This window comes from Sceloporus undulatus, chromosome 1, assembly GCF_019175285.1.
Source record: "Sceloporus undulatus isolate JIND9_A2432 ecotype Alabama chromosome 1, SceUnd_v1.1, whole genome shotgun sequence".
Classification (NCBI taxonomy): Eukaryota; Metazoa; Chordata; class Lepidosauria; order Squamata; family Phrynosomatidae; genus Sceloporus; species Sceloporus undulatus.
In genome coordinates this window covers 279,704,829-279,726,282 of record NC_056522.1, presented here as the reverse complement: position 1 = coordinate 279,726,282, position 21,454 = coordinate 279,704,829, and the positions used below count along the sequence as shown (strand labels likewise).

Below are 21,454 nucleotides of genomic sequence, written 5' to 3'. Positions count from 1 at the left end.
GTTAAAGCAACAACAACAACAGCACCAGCACATTGGGCAGTTTATTTAGACTTCGACAGTTACTATTAAGTAAAAGCTCTTGAGGTTCCCTGTTTCATAACCAGTCTGTTATGGGCCACATAGTGAGGAATAAATGCCACAAAACACATCTAGTCACTAAGAAAATGCTTTCACTGTGCTATTAACAAAAATTAAGCTTATTCACTTCAGCCTTGGCCTGTTGCAGTGAATTCCAAATGTTAATGTTGACAAGCTGCACCTACATTCCAGGCTTGCCTCTCCTCTCCTTGCTGATTTTCCCCTTGACCTATGGGCTTGTGCTTGTAAATGCAGAGGATAAACTTTTGCCCTCTGTCAACAAAGCTTCTCTTGTAGACCTGTTACTTGAACCATCTGAGAAAGGTGACCTCTTCTTTATCTGTAGTGAATGTGCACTTTGTAAGGACTCCAGAGCCCAAAGGTTTAAAGTTCAGTTAGTCAACTGATCTGTGCTTCTTATATTGAGCACAGAAATTGGCAGATTATTATTTTTTGGGGGTGGGGAGCTATAACATCCAGAACCATCCATGCTGGCTGGGGAATTTTGGGTCTTGGTGATGTCTCATCCACAGGATCTCCATGAATCGAGGCTGACTTGAGGACAGTTAATAAAAACAAGTAGAAAAAGTAATTTGCCATGATTTGATTTGGTATGTACCATGTTTCTTTGAACTAAGACTGGCACTCAGAAAGGAAAGGACCAATGAGGCCTTGCTTCTTCTTATAACTGAAAGCGAAGTGTTACAATATTTGGTCATGAAGTCATATTTCTTTTTAAAATGTGCCTGTTCAAATCATTTAGAAAATACCATAATGTATTTTTGTCTTGTTTTATTGGTAGAGACGATTACATAACTTAGTTCATGACTATGGAAGTTTCCTTAAAGTTACTTTTAGTTTGCATTTCTTTTGTTGTATCTTTGAATCACTGCCTCATAGCCTAGTTCAGTTAGAGGACTGTATGGCATGGCTGCTAACTAATATTAAGTCCTTTTGATTTCAGCAGCATAAATGTACACAAAAAATATGTAAGCTGCAATTCTGTTCCCATTTACCTGGGAATAAGACTAATTGAACTCGATGGGGTATAATTCTGAGCAGACATGTATAGGATTTCACCATCAAAATCAATTTCTACTGAATCTTGAAGAAATTATAGATTAACAGTAACAATATGAGCCATAACCAATACAACCACCAGCTTTTTCACATTTTACAACCAAGGCTTGCCAGTTGGATAGAAACTGGAGGGAAGTAGAGATAATTAATTTGTAATCTCTAGTTTATTCATCCAGTAGTAATTCTGTTAAGGACTGTTTGGATTGTTTTTTTATTACCAGATATATAAGACCTGGCAGTAATAATCAGTTCAGGATACTAGTCTCTAACATTCCTGTCTCCTGCAGTATCACTGGAAAGGTCATATGCTGCTATGGAGACAGAAAATCCCCACAGTTTATTGCTAGCTGCCCTTGGCAATCAGGGGTATACATTTTATGCTGGAGTTGCATTTTGCTGTCTTGACTGATAGCAATAGCAGCTTTATTTATATACCACTTCATATCACACTAAGCAGTCTCTAAGTCGTTTACATTGTGTAAGCTAATTGCCCCCAACAAGCTGGGTACTCATTTTAGCCACCTCAGAAGGATGCTAGGCTAAGTCAACCCTGAGCCTGTCCTATAGCTGTACATTTGCGTTTTGTAGTCCAAATGTAGTATTTTGCACGAGGCTCTGGGGCCTCCAGAGGGAATGTGGCAGCAGTGGCTTGCAAGGGGGACTGCAGCTGTGTGATCTGGCAGCTGTAGTGGCAGAGTTTCTAGGAAAAACTACCACAAACATCCAATTATAAAAGACAGGGATTGGACTGAAACTGCTGGATCATCATCCAGTCCATCCAGTTCCTGCCCAGGGCTGTTGGCCTGTGTTGTCTATACAGAATGATGCCGGGATGAGAGGACCTTTGACTTGTTATTGACTACCACTTGTTTAAAACTGAAAAACCGTAACACCTTCGTAATTAAGCTTCATAATTTAGGGGCTTCTAATTGAAATCATTAGAAGCTGCTAGTTGGGTAGGAAGCAAGGAACCTGACATGAATTGAATTGTCCTGAGCATTACAGAGGTGAAAAGAAAAACTAGATGTATGGATGATTTTTATTTTCAACAAGAAATGTACATCAGTTATTATTGTCATTTGGTCTTAAACATTTATCTTTTTAAAAACTGGAATACTAGACAGGGTAGTTCCCCTCCTATGTGCCTTAGAATTACTTATACTGAATCTTATCTGCTATCTTTTTGCTCAGTTTAAATTTTGCACTGGTTTAAAAAAGGATACAACATATCAGAAGGAACCATTTAACAGTATGTTTCTTTATAAACTTTCCTAGGAATACACTTGAAATACACACTTGGTGATTAGTCGGGATCTGGAGTTCTTTTGTTACTTAAAATTCCTTCTTTTATTTGTAAACGTTGAAACTCCATGATTACAGTTTCTTTTTAAATAGTAATAATAAAACAAACAAACATGAATTTGCATGGAAACCTTTCCTGTATTATATAAACCTGTGGTGTTCTCTTTCTGATATGTCTCCTTTTGTCAAATCATGGCAGAAGACACAAGAGATTGACTGTGGAAATCAATTTGAGGTTTTACACACCAGTAATCTAGTGTGACAGTGTGAAATGCATCCTTGAGCTTCACTTTATGACTCCCAGTACTTAGAATTAATGGCTATTATCTCTCCCCTTCATTGCCTGATGATTTCTTTCTTAATATGCAGTAATTTGCACTGGTACCTTCAGTGATGAAAATAACTCATTGCAGATGTAAGATACTTTCTCATTCTATATGCATCCAATTACTATTAGGTAGCACTGGAACATATGTAGCTTAACCTGTTTTCATTGAATCCTTACTTTAAACATGCTACATTACAATTGATGTATACTATTAATATCAGTCTTAAAGTTTACAATTCAGGTCTACAGATGAAAACCATTTACTGGAAGAGAAACTGGATTGTTATTATTTTTTTTAAAAAAAATTGCAGACCACTCCTAAAAACAAGTTTGTCTAGTTTTTGTCATGTCTCTGGTGGTTGTATGTACTGCACTGCCCCAAGCAAAAAGATGTGTAATATTTTGATTTTTTTATAAGAAAACAGTTGCCTTGTGAAGAGAGAGAGTCACTCCCTTTCCGTCTACACAATCTGAGTGTTTGCTGTGTGCTCCAGTTTGTGTTCAGATGACCCTTTGTGTTGAATGATGGAAACAGATTTCCTCTTAATGCAACCCTAATTTCTCATTGACCATTATAAATATGATAAAGTCACAGTTCCTGAATTGCATCTAGTATCTTCCACAGCTATTCACTGCCATGCATTTCAAATTATGAAGGGGTGTGTTTGGGGGGGCTGTAATTTAGATCGTGTGATTATGTCCCCTGCCCTCCTTGCTTCTTTGCTTTAATAGGGGGAGGAAAGGGAAGTTCTTTTACAACTATTGAATAATTTCAACATTTAACCTCCTATTTCCTATGTAACCATCTAAAAAAATTCTCCCTCAGGCTTACTGTTGAATCTTGTATAGATTGGTGATTTGTGCTGATTTGTCGCAGAGCTTTCCATGTTGTGTTTTGCCTCTTCTTTGTTATTGTTGTGTGCCTTCAATTCGCTTCCAATTTATGGCAAACCTAAGGGGTTTTTTTGGGCAAGGTTTGTTCAGAGGAGGTTTGCTCCTGAGGCTGAGAGAGTCTGACTTGCCTAGGGTTACCCAGTGGGTTTCATGGGTGGTCTGGGAATCGAATCCTGGTTTCCAGAGTTGTAGTCCAACACTCAAACCACCACACCACACTTTTTGCATTCCAGAATCTCTATTTCTTGCCCTTAAAGAATTAAAGGGGCAGAAATATGTGTGTGTGTGGGGGGGGGGCAGATGACCAACCCCCCCCACTTCTTTTTTTTCCCATACTTTCTCTTTGTCTCCCCCAATTTCTCTCTCCCTCTCTCTTAAAATAAAGAACCTCTCTTTTTAAAGCTTTTCTATTAAAATAGTAGTTTGCTATGCTGGAAAGATTACAACCCTTGCCCTCACACTAACCAAGCAGAGAAATTAGGGGAGGAAACCTCCAAAGACATCTCCCCTTCACCTGTCTTTCTCACTGACTAATCTGTATGTGTGGGTGTGGAATAGATTTTTCTGTGGACAAAAGGCAATCACTTTACTGCTAAGGTCATGGAGCGAGTTGAGATGAAAGGGTGTAATACTGGGAAAAAGAGAGAGAGAGAGAGAGAGATTTTTGGAAGCATTTTTCCACTTGAGTTGTTGAGTAGTATTAAAGAATGGGGAAAATATTTTTAAAAATTCAGAAAATGGTTGAAAACAACTTTCTCAAGTGCTAAGAAGCCCTAAGCGAAAAGAATCCTAGATTAAGAGTCTTCACAATTTGAGACTTATTCTATGCAAAATTCACCTGAGTTTCCTTTGCACAAAAAACAGTAATTTTTCTTTGCATTATGTTCTGCAAAGAAAATGCAACACATATTTGTGCAGAAAAGCCACATGTGCAAACAACAAAACAAAACAAAACCAAAAAACCCACATTAACTTTTCGTTGAATAAGTCTCCAACTGGGAATAGTCTCTGAGAACTGCACAGTTTTCAAAGTCTTTCTTGCAGCAAGAAGAAAATTGCCAAAATTACTTGCTGCTTTCTTTGAGAAGAAAGTTAGCAAATAATTTCATCCAGTGCATGGAGGAGAAAGGTTTGAACTCTTTCATCATAGCAATCTGTTGCTTTATTGCCGAGGCTCTAGGTTTTTTTTTGGTTAAACAACAACAACAACATTAAAAGGAGGGGGATACACCCGCAAAACAGGGAGGTGTGAGGGTTTGGACACAGTTTGATTTTTACAACCTGCAGAATGACTTATGAGTTAATGAAATGTATTGGTAGAAACAAGATATTTTGCAATACTGCAAGACAGGACAAGAAATACTCCTTAACATCACATGATAGGCAAAATATTTTGATTTCTCCTTTTAAAAGGCAGAAGTGTACAACAAATAGCCACCCCTCAACAGATTTGCATTGTCTGGAAGAGCCCTATATAAAATTGTGGCAAATTCTTTGCCTCTGTTTTGTTGAACATACTCCCCGTTCATGCTCAGGTGCAACATACTGTGTAACTATTTGGATTATAATGGCTACTATAAAAAGCACTGATGGAATTATGTGGTAGAGCTGGCTATCATGGCTGGAGAAGTACAATTTAATTATTGTAATGCTTGACTAGAATTAGCTAAGAATAAATACTTCTAGGGCAGGGCTATTTCTGATCTATAAGAATACGATGTGTATTTCTATGTGTGTTCAGGACAGATGTACTGAATTAGAAGCTCCTTTCTATCTTGTTTTCATTCATTCTAGGCCTGAGTATGCCAAATTGTAATTCTCTCCTAAAACAGTGTGAGTTCTGTCTCCTCCTGCAGTGGTTTTCTGGTATGCTAACTGGATTGCTCTCGTTCCATAGATGCCTGTGCTATTGAATTAGACAGTGGGCAGATGGTGCCTGTTCTTTTTCCCTCTAGGCAGGTAAGGGAAGCTGTACTGTCAGCTAAACTTTCCCAGATGTTTTAGGCAAGTTTCTGTTCAGCGAGCATCAAGGTGCAAATTTCTTTGTGTTCACCAGTCCTGGCAGGCTACATCCACTTAGGGCGTGCATCCTAGTGTTCTTGCACTAGCATGAATATACCCTTGAGAATATTTTGCCTAAGGTCTCTGAATATAAATTTCAGACAGTGCTCAGCAACCTTGAAAATACAGCATCCATTTCTTACAGTTGGGAACTTTACCCTTTAAAAAATGCCCATCAAATGGACACAGAAATATTTCTTTGTATTCATGTTCCATTTAGAGATCCCAGGTGATATTAAAATAAGCAACAAAAACAACAATTCTTTATTACAGTCCATGGACCCAACAAGGTCAAATGGATAAAATTAAAATATATATGCTTGTTGCCATTCTTGGGAAATGTTTCTTATCAGTTTGACTTTATTATCTTTGCCTTCACTGTCTTTCTGCCAATAAGAATGGTGATCCTAAAGCAACTTGAACCTAGCACCCTTTAGGGCTCAAGGTTAGAAGAGAAAGCCTTATCTCCCTGTTGGTATTCTGGTTCATAACACTAGAAATAGAAATGGTACTTCTGTATATTTGGCTGTCACTGCGTGAATAATATGTTTCTACTAACAGTTAACATGTGTACATTTATCTGTTTGGCACTCTACAGTGTATATTCATGCACACCATGAAGATAAGATACAAGGATATTCTCCATACATTTCCTTACAAGTGAAATTCTAAAATCTCCCAAACCTCTTAGCATGACACAATAGTAGGTCTTTATATAGCTTGAATTCCAAACTGCCATTCTCTTAATGGTTTCATATGAATTTGAGGTGGGTTGAGGACTAATATTCAAGGGCGTTTTGTTTTTTGGTGGGAAAAACCAGCCCTGGGCATACTGTTAACATATAACAGAGAACTTTTAGTCAATCTACTCTTTCTTCTTGAAAACAAGATATTCAATTAAATTGAATTAATTTTTTTTAATCCACTACTTCTGCAACTTAACTTCACCCTCTTACAGATTTATTTGTGGATATAAAAACAAAAATAAAATGTATTTACAGAAGTAAAACATAACACAGAAGACTATGGCCCTATACAGACAGGCCAAAATAAAGCTGCTTCGGGTCACTTTGGAGGTATGGTGGTTCAATGATGCATGTGTCCTAAGAGTCTGGAAGCTGCACCACAGCTGCACTCCAGTCCTTAGGACTGGAGCTTGGCTTTGGTGCGGCTTCTGGACTCTTAGGGCGCATGTATCATTGAAACACCATACCTCCAAAGTGACTTGAAGCAGCTTTATTTTGGCCTGTCTGTATCAGGCCTATGTATATTAAAATACTACTCTCACTCCTCTCAAGCTAAAATCAGATCCTTACTGATGACTCGATTCAAGCTCCTTTCTCTTTCCAAACTCTTTTCTTTTCCTCCACCCTTATAACTTAAACCCCTCTTAAGCACATTTCCCTTCTGTACACTTCTTGAACCTCAGGCTAAAACCCAGCTCCTCACTCCAGCTGAGCTCCTGACAGTCATTCACCAATTGCTTCATGCAAAACCCATCAGTCATTCCACCAGTGTTGCAAATAGTCTTTCAAATAAGCTATCTTCCCTCAGCCACTATGGAAACATATTTGTTTCTTAACAAGCTGCTAATCTACATGAGGGAAGTACTGTAGAAGGGAAATCTTTTATTTGTTCATTTCTCACACATTAATGCCGCTTGCAAAAGTTTGTTCTTATTGTTGTTGTTGCATTGTTGTTCTGTGCCTGCAAGTCATTTCTGACTTATGGCTGCCCTGAGTCCATGCTGAAACCACTGTGCCATTTTGGCTCTACTTGTAAGATTACAAGGTCATATTATGATGGATTTTAGAGATTAGGAAGGCCTGAGATAAGCGCTTCTGCCAGAAATGAGCAGATGGAAGGCAGGATTTTCTCTTCAATTAAGATTGTACTTGAGTTTGGTGGCCTTTAAATCTGCCTCTCCATTGAGATGAACATGATTTCAGGCAGACTTTTGACAAGGTCCCCCATGATATCCTTGCAAAAAAGCTAGGAAAGTGTTGGCTAGATAATGTAACTGTTAGGTGGATCTATAGTTGGTTGGTGGACCAAATCCAAAGGGTGCTCAACAATGGTTCCTCTTCATCTTGGAGAGAAGTGACCAGTGGTGTGCCACACAGTTCTGTCCTGGGCCCAGTGCTATTCAACATCTTTATCAATGACTTGGATGATGACATAGAGGGCATGATTTTTAAATTTGCAGTTGACACCAAATTATAAGGTGTAGCTAATACCCCAAAAGACAGGGTTCAAATTCAAAATGACCTCAACAGTTTAGAGAGCTGAATCAAAATGAACAAAATGAATTTTAATAGGGAGCAATGTAAGGTACAATGTGCCCTTCTTTTACGTGGGGATCCATTCCGGACCCCCCACCTGCATAAAAGAAAAAGCGCATATGCTCGAGGCTCGTGCTCATGGTGGTGTGGTACAGCGGCGGTGCGTATGCATGCCATGGGCACACACACCATAGTTTCTTCCAGTGCATGTCGCCGCTTCTTCCAACGCTGCTTTCAGCGTATGCTGAAAGCAGCATATAATGCGTATGACATGGGCACACTGTATTATACTTAAGACAGAAAAAAAATTGAAATGCACAGATAAAGGATGAGTGGCACTTAGCTTTTCAACAGTACATGTGAAAGGGCTTTAGGCGTCTTAGTAGACTACAAGCTGAGTATAAATCAACAGCATGAGTTAAAAGTGATCCTAAATTGCACCAATAGGTGTTTAGGAGGGAATTAACAGTGCCACTCTATTTTGCTTTGATTAAACTTCACCTAGAATACTGTGTCCAATTCTGGGCATCATAATTCAAGAGGGATATTGACAAATTGGAGTGTGTCCAGAGGAGAGCAACCAAAATGGTGAAGGGTCTGAAAACCATGCTCTATGAGGAATGGCTTAAGGAATTGGGTATGTTGGCCTGGGGAAGAGGTGACATGATAGCTCTGTTTAAATATCTGAAGGGATGTCATATTGAGGATGGAGCAAACTTGTTTTCTGCTGCTCCATAGATTAGGACAGAGAGCAATAGATACAAGCTACAGGAAAAGAGCTTCCACCTAAACATTAGGAAGAATTTCCTGATGGTGAGAGCTGTTGGGCAGTGGAATATGCTGCCTCAGAATGTAGTGGACTCTCCTTTGGAGGTCTTTAAACAGACTCTAGATGGTTATCTGTTGGGAGGGCTTTGATTATGCATTACTGTGTGACAAGGGACTGGACTGACTGGCCCTTGTGGTCTCTTCCAACTATGATTCTATGAACAAGTCCCCAAGGTTAGTTTCCAGGCCAAAGCCTGTAAAGTCCACCAGAAATTCTGTATAGAGTGGCAGGCAATGGAGTTTACACATTCCTCGTTGAAATAATAAGTAGGCATCAAGCTGTGAAGGTCTTAGGAAACCCACCTTGAAATTCTGGCTTATTTTTCCTGCCAATAGAAAATGATCCTGTTGGTGGGTTTGCCCTGACCTTACAGTTCCAGGACTGACCAGTCTGTATCCAGAGTGATGGCAGCACATATGGAACAGATCTAAGGGGATGGGGTTGTGGGGGGAGGAAGGAGAAGGAAAGAACAAGGTGTGCAGTCAGTGTGAGTGGAAGTCCACATGTGTGACCTTTGTAGCTTGATTTGTCCTAGTTTCAGCTTCACTGTGATATTTTACGCCTTGAAGAGACAAACCTGTGCAGCTGAAAGTGAGGGGAAAGGTAAGGGGAAATGAGCCCTAGCTATGCTCATGCAAATAGACTGATGCTTACTACTCTTGTGTTTGCTGCATATTAAATATAGATTAAACCTGACATGTGCTAGCAAGGCTGCTAAATTAGGATCTTGTGTGATTAGGGAAGGCTTGTGTTTTCTTCAGGAAATGGCTGGTAATATCTTTTAATTTGCCTTAGGCTCCTGTTTAATAACTGTGAACGCTCCCTTTCCGTGTGAGGTAAAAAGAAAGCTCTCTGTGGTGAATGTTTAATTCAGAGGGTGACAGGCTGCCACGCTGGTGATTGAAGTTAAGAGATGTTACTGTATGACATTTTTGGAGTGTTCTCTTTCTCCAAGAACTGTACATCTTTAAATAACTAGTAAACAGAAAGAATACTGTCTTCCACCCCCAAGGTTTTATAGATTTCAAGAAAGCAGGAATCCACATTTTAAAGCTTGCATTCATTGTTTGTTTGTTTGTTTGTTTATTTGTTTATTACAAAAATTGGCATAATCCTGTGAGGATATCAGACGCCTCCAATAAAATTAATTTAGAAAAACGCAACAAAAATGTGGAAGATTCACACTGCCTAAGTTCTTTTTCTCTATTTAAAGCCCCAAATGATGCCTCCAAAACATGAACTGGGGTGAATGTGATTCATACGAGTGAGTGAAATAAAACATTATTAGTACATTGATTGATTTGGGCACTGGGGCTAGCAAATCTCTTAAACATTTCTTTAATTCTAAGCTCCTAAATTGGCCTTCTTATACACAGATTTTTTATATTATTATTATTATTATTATTATTATTATTATTATTATTAGCAAGCTTTATTTATATAGCGCTGTAAATTTACACAGCACTGTACATACAATCTTTTAATTAGACAGTTCCCTGCCCACAGGCTTACAATCTAAGAAGACACGACACAACAGGAGAAGGGAATGGTTGTGGGGAAGGGGATCAGGTCCAGCATTCTTCTCTCCCTCTGAGGCCTGGACCAGGGCAGATAGACTGGGGGGGAGGGCTCTGTTACTTAAGGATAGGCCCGATGGCATTGGGGAGGCCTGATGGGATTGGCCTACCACCTCTTCCCCTCAGAGGCCAGGATGGATTCAAGCATCCATGGTTTGAAAATGTTTAAAAAAAAGGATAAATTTCAAGTATGAAACCTTCATTTTTCCATTTTATATAAAGGATACCATTTTGCTATGACATTGTATTTAATAGGACTTGAGCATACATGGATTTTGTTATACAGTATATGGGGGATCTTGGAACCAATCCCCAGCGTATAACAAGGGTCCACTGTATGTATATGTGTACATATATATTTGTAGAAAGCAAATCCTACTGGCTTTGGGACTGAGAGGGTCAGTCCCCCTCTCAGTCCCAAAAACAGCTTTGCCAGTTTTACATAGGATGGCATAATACTGTGCCTATTCTTCCATGAATCGGGGAGCGGGGAGATAGAAAGATGGAATTCCAGGTCTCCCTGTTTGAGCCTCATAGTACCAAACCAGTTTTATATTCAGAATTACATCTCACATAGAAGGAAGATGATGAGAGTTGAGACTATGACAAATAGGAGACCCAAAGAACAAAAACTGTGGGATAATCCAGTGAAAACCAGAAAATAAAAAAGAAGGAAAATCTCAGGATGGTGAAAATACAGTATATTTTAACACCTTTTAACCTGTGGACAGTCTTAGGGCCTTCCTAAGGGGCTATATAAAAATTACAAGAGGTCAGCAAATCAGTAGATGACATCAACAGTAGCTTGTTAGCTAACAAAAGACCTTCTCATCAGCATGCAGAGGAACAGGAGACTAAACTTTCTATACAGGCCTTCTAATTAAAATTTCTCCCTCCAGAGCTCTTATTTCTTTTGAGAGGGAACCTCTTCACCAAGAGTGGTTTTATTCTTGGATTTTGATCAAGATCTTCACACACATTCATCAAGATCCAGGCACAAGGTTCTACCATGGCTACTGATGGGCTTCTAATGCTTCCAACACAAAAAACCATATAGGTGCAATTAAATGACAAATTTTATGTATCATTTGATTTAATTTGCAAATAAGGGATCACGTGCTATCTTAGAGACAGGCTTTCTATATCATGCATACTTGGCAACTAAGAGTTAAATAGAGGGGATTGATCAAAGCATCATTTGGCTGTGTTTACCTCACCTAACTGCTGTTTCAGGGGCTGCTAATTGTCTCTGTGGATAATTATCTTAACAGGAGGTAAAAATAGCTGAAACAATATTTTTATAGTTAAAAAATAGGTAAATGATATATTTTATTGAATGTTAGTGCTAGACTATTTTAGCATTCAAGCTACATAGAATTTTATGCAGAATGGGAAGGTGCTAAATTTGCACATATGGAAACCATGGTTGTCTACAAGTGGCTAAAAACATTTGAATTTCAGATTGTGGAATAGTCACAAATGTGCAATGCATTAAGCATTCAAATAGAAAATACAGATAATCTGTATGAATACTAAACAGTTTGAAAAGGCAAGTAGAAGCACTAAAGGTTTTGTGTATGTGTCAAGAAAGCAGTGGAACAGAATATAAAACATACCTTCAAGCCTAACCTCACATTTTCCTTACAAGTGAATCCCATCCATTTTACACTTAAGTTATATTCAGTTTCTTCTTCCCACAGAATTAGCAATCACATGGGGATGGGGAAGAAAGTAGGATTGCCTATGTGGCTCTACCTCACTATGTTGCTTCTGGCACCTCTGTCTAGGCATGGGTAGATATAGTGGGCCCTAGGTATCCACTGGGGTTTGGTTCCAGAACCCCCCTATGGATACCAACATGAATGCTTGAGTTCCATTGAATACAATGGCATATTGAAATGTGTCCCTTATATAAAATGGAAAAAAAAATCAAGGTTTGTATTTTGGAATTCATAAATTTTAAAAACATTTTCAAGCTGTGGATGGTTGAATCCGTGGATAAAGAATCCATGGATATGGAGGGCTGACTGTATGTCTACAGAAGGGAGTCTGGAATGATCCTACTGATTTTCCAGACTAACATAGCTATGTAATGGAATTTGGTGTTAGATCTGTTATAAATACAGATATGCCACTCCCGTGCATGGAAAGCAAAAGGCAGGACAGGCAGGGATGCAATAGTGAGGGGTGGAGTTTACACATTTATGTCTCACAACCTGTAGGTAAAGTAGGTCTTCTCCATGGGCATTCCCACCCTTCTGGAACATCCCTCCTCTGGGTTTACAGAAGCAGACAACTGAGGTGGGATTTAGGTACCTGTTAAAGATCCACCTCTTTATCCAGGTCCTTCTGAAATTACTGTGCTACCCAGTTTGAGATCAGGGTGTCTGATTTTAATGTTTTCGATTGATTATTGGTTTATATTTTAATTGATCCCTTTTAACATGTTTTAATTCTTTTTATAATTCTATTTATTGTATGCTACTTCAGTATTATAGGAAATGTAATATAAGAAATGATACAGGAAATGATTACAACAATACCACAATAAGTGAGGTAAACATGTTTATTCTGGTGATCCAGAACATCTTTTGGTTCTACTTAGGTTTTTTAGTCTATCTGGGTAAGTGGTGAATATTATAATCTGGAGTCATTAAAAAAGATTTCTTTCAAGAAAGAGAACTTGCAAGGGAAAGGAATAGGTTTTTTTTAATGGTTTCCGAATAAAGTAAGTTGCTCCAACACTGATAAAATAAAAACTAGAGTGGAGATGGTAAGAGTAAGTAGGCTAATATGTAAAGAGATGTTCCTGGGATTTGTGAACACTCTGGAGGCGTTTAAAGCTGTATGTATGGCTCTCTGCTTCGATTAAAGCTCTGGCATTGGAAATTCAGGACAGTCAGAGCTCCTAGAGTGCAGTCTTTTTTAAGGACTTCAACTGGAAGCTAGAGGAAATTGCATCAAATTAACTTTTCTTTTTTGCTTTCTTGTCAATCATGTTTCTTCACTGGATATTTGGTGTATAGCTATGCAAACATGCTGAATAAAAGTGCAATACAAGGACCATATATATGTTCACACATTTCCTTCAGTTTCATTCTATACTGATAATATGAATTCTTGCAGGCTTTCCACTGGCAACACAGAGGTTTATGCCTCAACCCTGTATTTCTAAAGATGGACAAATCCTTTGAGTCCTTCCATAGATAGATGCTGTTTTTTTTCTAATGGTCGAAACAGACTGCCCCTTTGTTTCAATGCTGCATGCTCTAATGCTGCCCCAAGCCAGCATCACACCATCCACCCAACCAGATGATGGGCAGCTTTGTGACACTCCAGTGACGCGTTGTTTATATGCCACATGCCTCAAGAGTGCAGCAAAACTGTGGCAGCGTTGGAAAAGCCGGCTTTTTGCCAGCTCAAAAAGAGCGGCACTTTGCTGCTTCTTTTTCTGCTGACAAAAAGCTGTGTTGGGGGTGTGGCATGTGGTTGCCGCATCCCCAACCCAGCATTCAAAGGGGCGGTGCCAAGCTGCCCCTTCAGGACCACTTGTTTCAGCCCTTAGTCTTCCCATTAGTTTGAGAACCATGAATGTTTTCCAGAAATGCTTGAACGCAGTTGTACTTCTTCCTATCCATATATGTTGCACCTGACATCCCTAAAGCAGTACTCACTGACTAACAGTACCCACACATACACCATCTTTTCCCTTTCAGAGAATGATGGCTGTGATAGGGACTGGGAGTTCAGTTATGTAAGGCTCCCAGAGTCCACTACACTAGTCCTTTTGCCACAATTGCTGCGGCTCCTATTTTTAAGAGAAAAGGGACAGGAGAGAGATGCCTTGGCCTTGGGTGGTTAGGAGGTAGCAGAATGTTTTGGAAGTGGGAGAACCACATGGGAAGGTGTACCCTTTTATGCCATTTCTTTAAAACTTAACAGCATTCATTTTCAAGTTAGGCTTGGACTAACTCTAAAGTAACTATGCAAAATAGCAGCTTTCACTGAAATTTAGTTTTGTGAACTACAGCTCCTAGCCACATGACCAGTGATTATGCTGGCTAGGTAGTGAAGGGAGTTACAGTTAAAAAAATGTAATGTTTACAAGGTATGAATGTATTTACAAGTGGGCAGGGGGGAGGTAGCTATGGTCTCTAAAGACCATCTTAACCTGACCAGAGTGCCTACTAGGAAGCTGAGCCACACTGGGTGTGTACCTGAGTCTGAAAACCGGGGATAGACTGAGGATTCTGTTAGTATACCATCCACCCTGCTGCCTATCAGACTTCCTGGCTGAGCTACCCAAACTGGTATCAGAGTTGTTGTTGGAGTCATCCAGACAGATAAGTTCAATATGCCATTAGAGGTCAGTTTGTCAGCTACAGCTCAGGTGTTCATGATAATCCATATGTGGGTATCCAAATTGGCTTCCTGACCCACAGATTCAGCAGGTCACACCCTTGATGCAGTTTTCAGCTTGGAACATATGGATCTGTGAGGAGAGGTGACTAATATCTCCAAGTTGTCATAGACAGATCATTTTCTGGTCAGGGCTAGTATCATACCTACAGCCTGTCCCTACAGGAGTGGAGGACCTATTAAAATAGTCTGCCCTTGAAGGCTAATGGATCCCTTGAGATTCCAGGAGGCCATAGAAGATTTATTGGCTAGTATCACCAATGATATTGTTAAAGCCCTAGTCAATAAGGAGAATCAAAGTCTAACCAGGGCTGTTGACACAATTACTCCCAAACATCCTCTCTGACCCTGTATTAACTATCCTACATGGTATACAGAGACTTTTGGAAAGCTGAAATGGGAAGAATGAGGACAAGAGTGCAGATGGCTGAAAGCCCACCTTTTATGCACTAATACAGAATATAGGGGGGAAAAAAACAATTTCCCTAGAAGGTGGCAATACGTGCAGTCAAGAGAGGTTTTTTCTCTCTCTGAACATATTATGTCTGCAAATTCATGACCAATGGAGCTATTCAGAGTAGTGAGAGGTCTAACCCAGGCACCCTTCTCAGTGAACCAATTTTAGAACCTTCTATAGCTCACTGTGATGCTTTTTTTTTTTTTTATTTTTATTTTTTTTAAACCTTTATTAATATATCAATAAACATTAAATAACATACCAGACAAACACATTTATACAAAAGGAAACACGCACATCAAATTTCAAAATAAAATAGATACATTAAATACATCATCTTATACCAAATGTTCATTCTTCTATTCAGTTTCTTCCAAGACTCCTTCCCTATGCCGGATTACATAATTTCCCACGTATGGTTCACCTTAATACATAAATAAAGATAAAGCAATATACAATCGCTTGACCATTATAGAAAAGAAAAAAAGAAAGAACCTTGAAACAAAAACATTTAAGATCTGCTGGCAAGTACCTTTTATATACATATATTCAAGTACATATCCACACAATACCATGCATCTTCCGTTTCTTCTACATTTTTATCTTGCAGAGAGGCAGTTAGTAAATCTAGGTTTCTTACATCTTTCAGTTTAGATAACCATACATCTATATTAGGCAATGCGGGTTTTTTTTTTCCAACATTGTGCAAACAATATTCTGGCTAGAGTAATCATATATAGAATTATCTTATAATATTTTCTTTCTGAAGCTTTATCAAGTTTGTTCGTCATATTTAACAAAAATAATAACGGATCAAGTGGAATATCAATGCTTGTTATTTCCACCATCTTCATATGAATATTTTTCCAATATTCTCCTGATTTTACACACGTCCACCATATATGAAAAAAGGTTCCCTCCTTGATACCACATTTCCAACATTTGGTACAGCCCGTTTTGTATATCTTATTTATCTTTGTGGGGGTCATATACCACCTGAAAAACATCTTTGTATAATTTTCTCTGTAATTTTGACAGGCGGTAAATTTTTTAGTTACCTTCCACGACTTTTCCCAGTCCTCCAGTTGAATCGGACTCCCAATATCTTGAGCCCATCTAACCATTGTATGTTTTATGGTCTCATTCTCTAAATATCTTCCATTAAACCGCTTATAATACATTGACAAGTGTTTCCCTTTTTTATCTTCTATAATAACATCCAGTTCATTCTTCATCATCATAATTCCTGTCTTATCCAAGTCTTTTTTAAATCTACTACACAATTGCAAATATAGGTACCAATCTATCTCATATCCTAACATAATCAATTGATTCCTAGTTTTTAATGTTAGTGTACCTTTATTGTGGTTATCAATTAAGTCTCCGTAATTTAGCCATTTGTTGGAATTTTTCTTGGTTCTATTATAAAAGGCTTCTTGTGGGGAGACCCAGTATGGGAGATTAACATAATACCATTTTTTAATTTTAGTCCATACCCAACTCAAGGATCTTCTAAAGAAATGGTGTTTAAATTCTTTTTGTTCCTTGTCCTTCCCAAACCACAAATAAGCATGTATTCCATAGCTCAAATCACAACACTCCAGATTTAACAATTTGTCATCAGTTAATAAGCACCAATTTTCTAACCAGCATAACCCTGCGGCAAAATAATACAGTTTGAGATTTGGGAGTGCGCAACCCCCTCTTTCCCAGTCATCTGATAAAATTTTCCATTTTACCCTTGCCCTTTTACCTTCCCAAAGAAATTTAGACATATCCTTTTGCCATGACTCAAATGGTTTTTCATCTGAAATAATCGGAAGATTTAAGAAAAGATAGATAAATCTTGGAAGAATGTTCATTTTAATGACTGCAATTCTAGCAGAAAAGGATAAATGCAGTTTTGACCAAGAAATTAATTCGCTTTTTATTTTCTTCCACAAAATACCATAATTGTTTGAGAAAAGATCTATATTCCTATTAGTAAGGTAAATGCCTAAATATTTTGCTTTCTTACTCACTTTATAACCAGATATCTCCACTAACTTCTTGTCCTCTTCTATCGAGAGATTTTTAGTAATAAATGTAGTCTTATTTTGATTAACTATTAGTCCTGAATAGTCAGCAAATCCATCTAATATTTTTTTAAGGTGGTCAACGCTTTGAAGTGGATCCTCCAATAGACAAATCAAATCGTCCGCAAACGCCCTAACTTTATAAGTATAGTTTTTGATTTTAACACCCTTCACTAGCGGATCCTTCCTAATTGCATTTAACAAAATTTCAAAAGCTAACACAAACAAAATCGGAGACAAGGGGCAACCCTGTCTAGTGCCCCGTGCAATACTAAATGGTTCTGTTTTCTCCTTATTCACCAAAAGTTGAGCTCGCTGTTTCTGATAAATTGAAGAAACCCAACTACTCATACTAGGACCGACATCTATCTCAATCAATAATTCCAGTAAAAATGTCCAACTGAGTCTATCAAAAGCTTGTTCCTAATCGATCAGTAATAAAGCTAATTTTTTCTCGTTATGTCGCTCAAAATAGTCAATAATATTCACCACCACCCTCACATTATCTTTAATCTGACGATTCGGCAGGAACCCACATTGATCCTCAGAAATATGATTAACTAAAATTTTTTTAAATCTTTCCGCAAGCACTTTAGCATATATTTTATAGTCTGAGTTAGTCAATGAGATCGGTCTATAGTTACTTAATTCAGTTTTGTTGTCCTCACTTTTTGGAATTAATATAATTAACCCTTCTTTCCATGACTCTGGAATGCCATAAGTATGAACATCATTTATTGTATCTTTAAGATATGGTACTAAAATCTCTTCCATTTTTTTGTAATAAATCATTGATAACCCATCTGGTCCCGGAGCCCGATCTGATTTCATATTCCTGATTGCCGAAGTAATCTCTTCCATTGTAATCTCAGTATTTAAACATTTTTTTTCAAGCTCATTCAACTTGAACAGTTTTTGATCCTTAATATACTTCCTGATAGCCTCCCTTTTACTCTGATTCGCATCAAAGCTGCTATATATTTCTTCAAAATAATTCTTAAATAATTTCTTAATATCATTCTGATGTGTATATGTCTTGCCTGTATGCTTAATTTCCGTAATATATCTATTATCACTCTTTTTCCTTAGCTTAGAAGCTAGCAATTTGCCCGCTTTATCTCCGTTCTCAAAATATTTCTGTTTCACATACAGTAACTTTTTCTTAACCTCCTCAATCTCCATTGCTTTCAAATCTGATTTAATCAAATCCACCTTAATTTTTAAGTTCTTATCCCCATTGCTCTTCCATAATTTTTCCGTCTCTCTCAAAGCTTCTTTCAAATCATTAATTGTTTTTAAGTTTTTTTTTCTTTTATAGGAATTTAAATTAATTCCTACCCACGTATCACTGCCTTCTAGCATCCCCTAGCGTTTTTATGCTATGTTCTCTGTTTTATTTTCTTTGAGTTAATTTTAATGATTGTTTTACTTTATTATTAATATCCTCCTCATTCAATGGTCTCTCGGTAATCTCCAGCAAAACTCAGTTCTTATTTCAAAAAGTTTCATAGTTATTAGATTATGGTCCGAAAGAGTATTTGGCTCAATATCCATTGAATGAATAAAGGGGAGAATTTTTTTTGATGCTAAGAAAAGATCTATTCTTGACCACGAATCATGAGTTTCTGAATAATACGTGTAATCTTTACTTAATTGATATTTATACCTCCAAACATCCTCCAGAGCGTAATCATCCTTAAGGCCAAAAAAAGTTTTAGGTAACCTCCCTTGATTCTTTTTAATTCGGTTATTACGATTTGATTTTCTATCGACTGTCGGACAAATCACTGCATTAAAATCGCCCATCATCAAGATATTTTCGTATTTTGTTTGATTCAGCTCATTATGCAATCTCGCAAAAAAGAGATCTCTATTTTCGCTAGGGGCATAAACCCCTACTACCAAAGTCAAAATACCCTTTAATCTAACTTCTACTGCCACATATAATCCATTATTGTCCTTAAAGATCTCCTTCGATTCCAATTTCTTATTTACAAAGACAGCAACTCCTTTCCTCTTGCCATCTGATAGGGAACAGAAACAGTTCCCTAACTTGGGGTTTCTTAGAAGGCATTCCTCCTTTTTTTTAATTTTAATTTCCTGTAAACAAATTATATCATTTTTTAATTTTTCCAGTAAATGAAAAACCCTGCTTCTCTTAAATTTTGAGTTTACTCCTTTCACGTTCCAGGAAGTAATATTAATCATCCTTACTTACCAACCAATAACAATCAACAATGGGAGAATAGAATTAGAAAGTTTTTATTAATAAAATAAATTTACGTTTGCCAACTCAATCTGAGTCTTCAAATAGCTCTTCTTAATTCCTTATCAATTCAACTAAAGAAATTTGAAAAGGTGAAAAAAGGAGAAGAAGTTTTTCTTATAACCTTGTAGCCTTATTAAAAGGAACCTAAAAGGTTATCATTTAAGGCCACTGAGCAAAGCTCCAAGTTGCTTTGGGTTTCTTGGCCTTTATTGTGTTTACAGTCTTTATCTTTTACAGGTCCCTCTTTAGGTTCTGTGTTCTGTGATCCGCTTGGTTTCCATTCTCTCTTCTTATATCTATTCTGCCAGGGTCCTCCTGTTTTCTTTATAGTCCTTTCTCAGCTTATCTTCCATTTCACTAGCTTTTTCAGTATTATCAATCTTATATCTCTTCTGTCGGTAGATAAACGAGAGACCCTCCAGTCTCTCCCACCTAAAGTCAATTCCTATATTTTTCAGCACATTCACCAAAGACCTATATTTTTGACGTGACAGCATTACAGCCGGGGGGATATCTTTAAAGATCTTGACTTCTTTGTCTTCTATAATCAATTTATTGCTGTAACTGTTTTGTATTATCATATCCCGAATTCTCGATCTGACACAACATACCACTATATCCCTTGGTAAATTCTTATCCTTAGCTTGAATAGACTGGACTCTAAATATTTTATCAATTTCCCATTCTGCCCTGTCCAAAGAAAAACCAATAAATTCTGCTAGCGGTGGAACAATTCGTTCAAATAGGTTTTCACCAGATTTTTCATTCACCCCTCTAATCTTAATGGATTTTTCCCTAAGCTTCAATTCCTGGTTTAGTTCCTTCCAATATATTTGTTCCTGTCTCTGTGCCACCTCCCTATTAGAATTTTCCAATTCCAATGTTTTAGCTTTGTATAAATCTAGTTCTTTTTGAGTTTTAGATACATCAGTAGAGATCTTGTCCATCCTTTTTCCTATTATATCCAATTCTTTCTTTAAGTCTTTCCTTATTTCAGACCTAGTTTCCTTAATTTCCTGTCTCGTTTCCTTGATTTCTTCTCTCATTTCCTGACTTGCCTCCTTAATATCCCCCTTGAGCTCAGATCTTAATTCCTTCATTTCTTGCCTTATTCTCCTAATTTCATCCAAAACCAACATATTAGGATCTGTAATCTTGATGCTATCTTCCATTGAATCCCGCCTTTGAGTAGTTAAATGCAATTGACTCTGCGTTAATGCCTTCTTAGGTTGTGCCATTATGCTCTTTTCTTTAGCTTCTTTTTTTCGAGCTGAACTTCTAGTGTCCATATAATAGAGTCTCTTAATAGTGACCTTCTTCTTTTAATGCCAAAAGCCAGAAGCTCCTACTTTGTATCCAAGATAATTAAGGAGCTAAGGAATCCTCCTACTATTCCATAAATACTTTGCCGTTTCCTTTCCTTTTTCTTTTCCAGGTGCTCCAAGGCTACAAACAAGATTAGTCCTTTAACTCCAAGGAGTGCCAGAGTCTATCAGCAATGTCCAACAAAGGGTTAAAGTTAGCAGCTCATTCAGATACCCAATTAGTTCTCTTGCCAAAAAATAAAATACAAACACTTGTTGGAAGGGCCTCCAAATAGTCAATTCCAGCCTCTTGACAATCAGTCTCTCTTAGCTCAGACGATAGTCTATGTCCAATTTTTCCAGCAGCCTCTTCTTTGCCACACTGCCAGTTGTTGTTATAGTTGCAATAAATTACTTTTGGCTCTTACAGCATAGGCTACTCCTCGGTTTTCTGATGCTTTTAATGACCATTTCACATATAAAATCTCTTGCATAAGAG

At 37.7% G+C, this 21,454-nt stretch overlaps 1 protein-coding gene across 3 annotated transcripts in view; it reads left to right on the top strand.

The window, feature by feature from the left end:
* The window catches only part of GALNT18 (polypeptide N-acetylgalactosaminyltransferase 18), a 418,358-nt gene that overhangs the window by 75,748 nt on the left and 321,156 nt on the right, over positions 1-21,454 (top strand). The window contains exon 1 of one of the 3 annotated variants that reach the window (XM_042446015.1): positions 9,356-9,457. The exons of the other annotated variants lie outside the window; for them this stretch is intronic. Within the exon in view, the coding sequence (XP_042301949.1) occupies positions 9,358-9,457 (100 nt within the window). The 5' untranslated portion in view covers positions 9,356-9,357. Of the gene's footprint in view, positions 1-9,355; positions 9,458-21,454 lie in introns of those variants that run through there. 3 annotated transcript variants of the gene reach the window in all.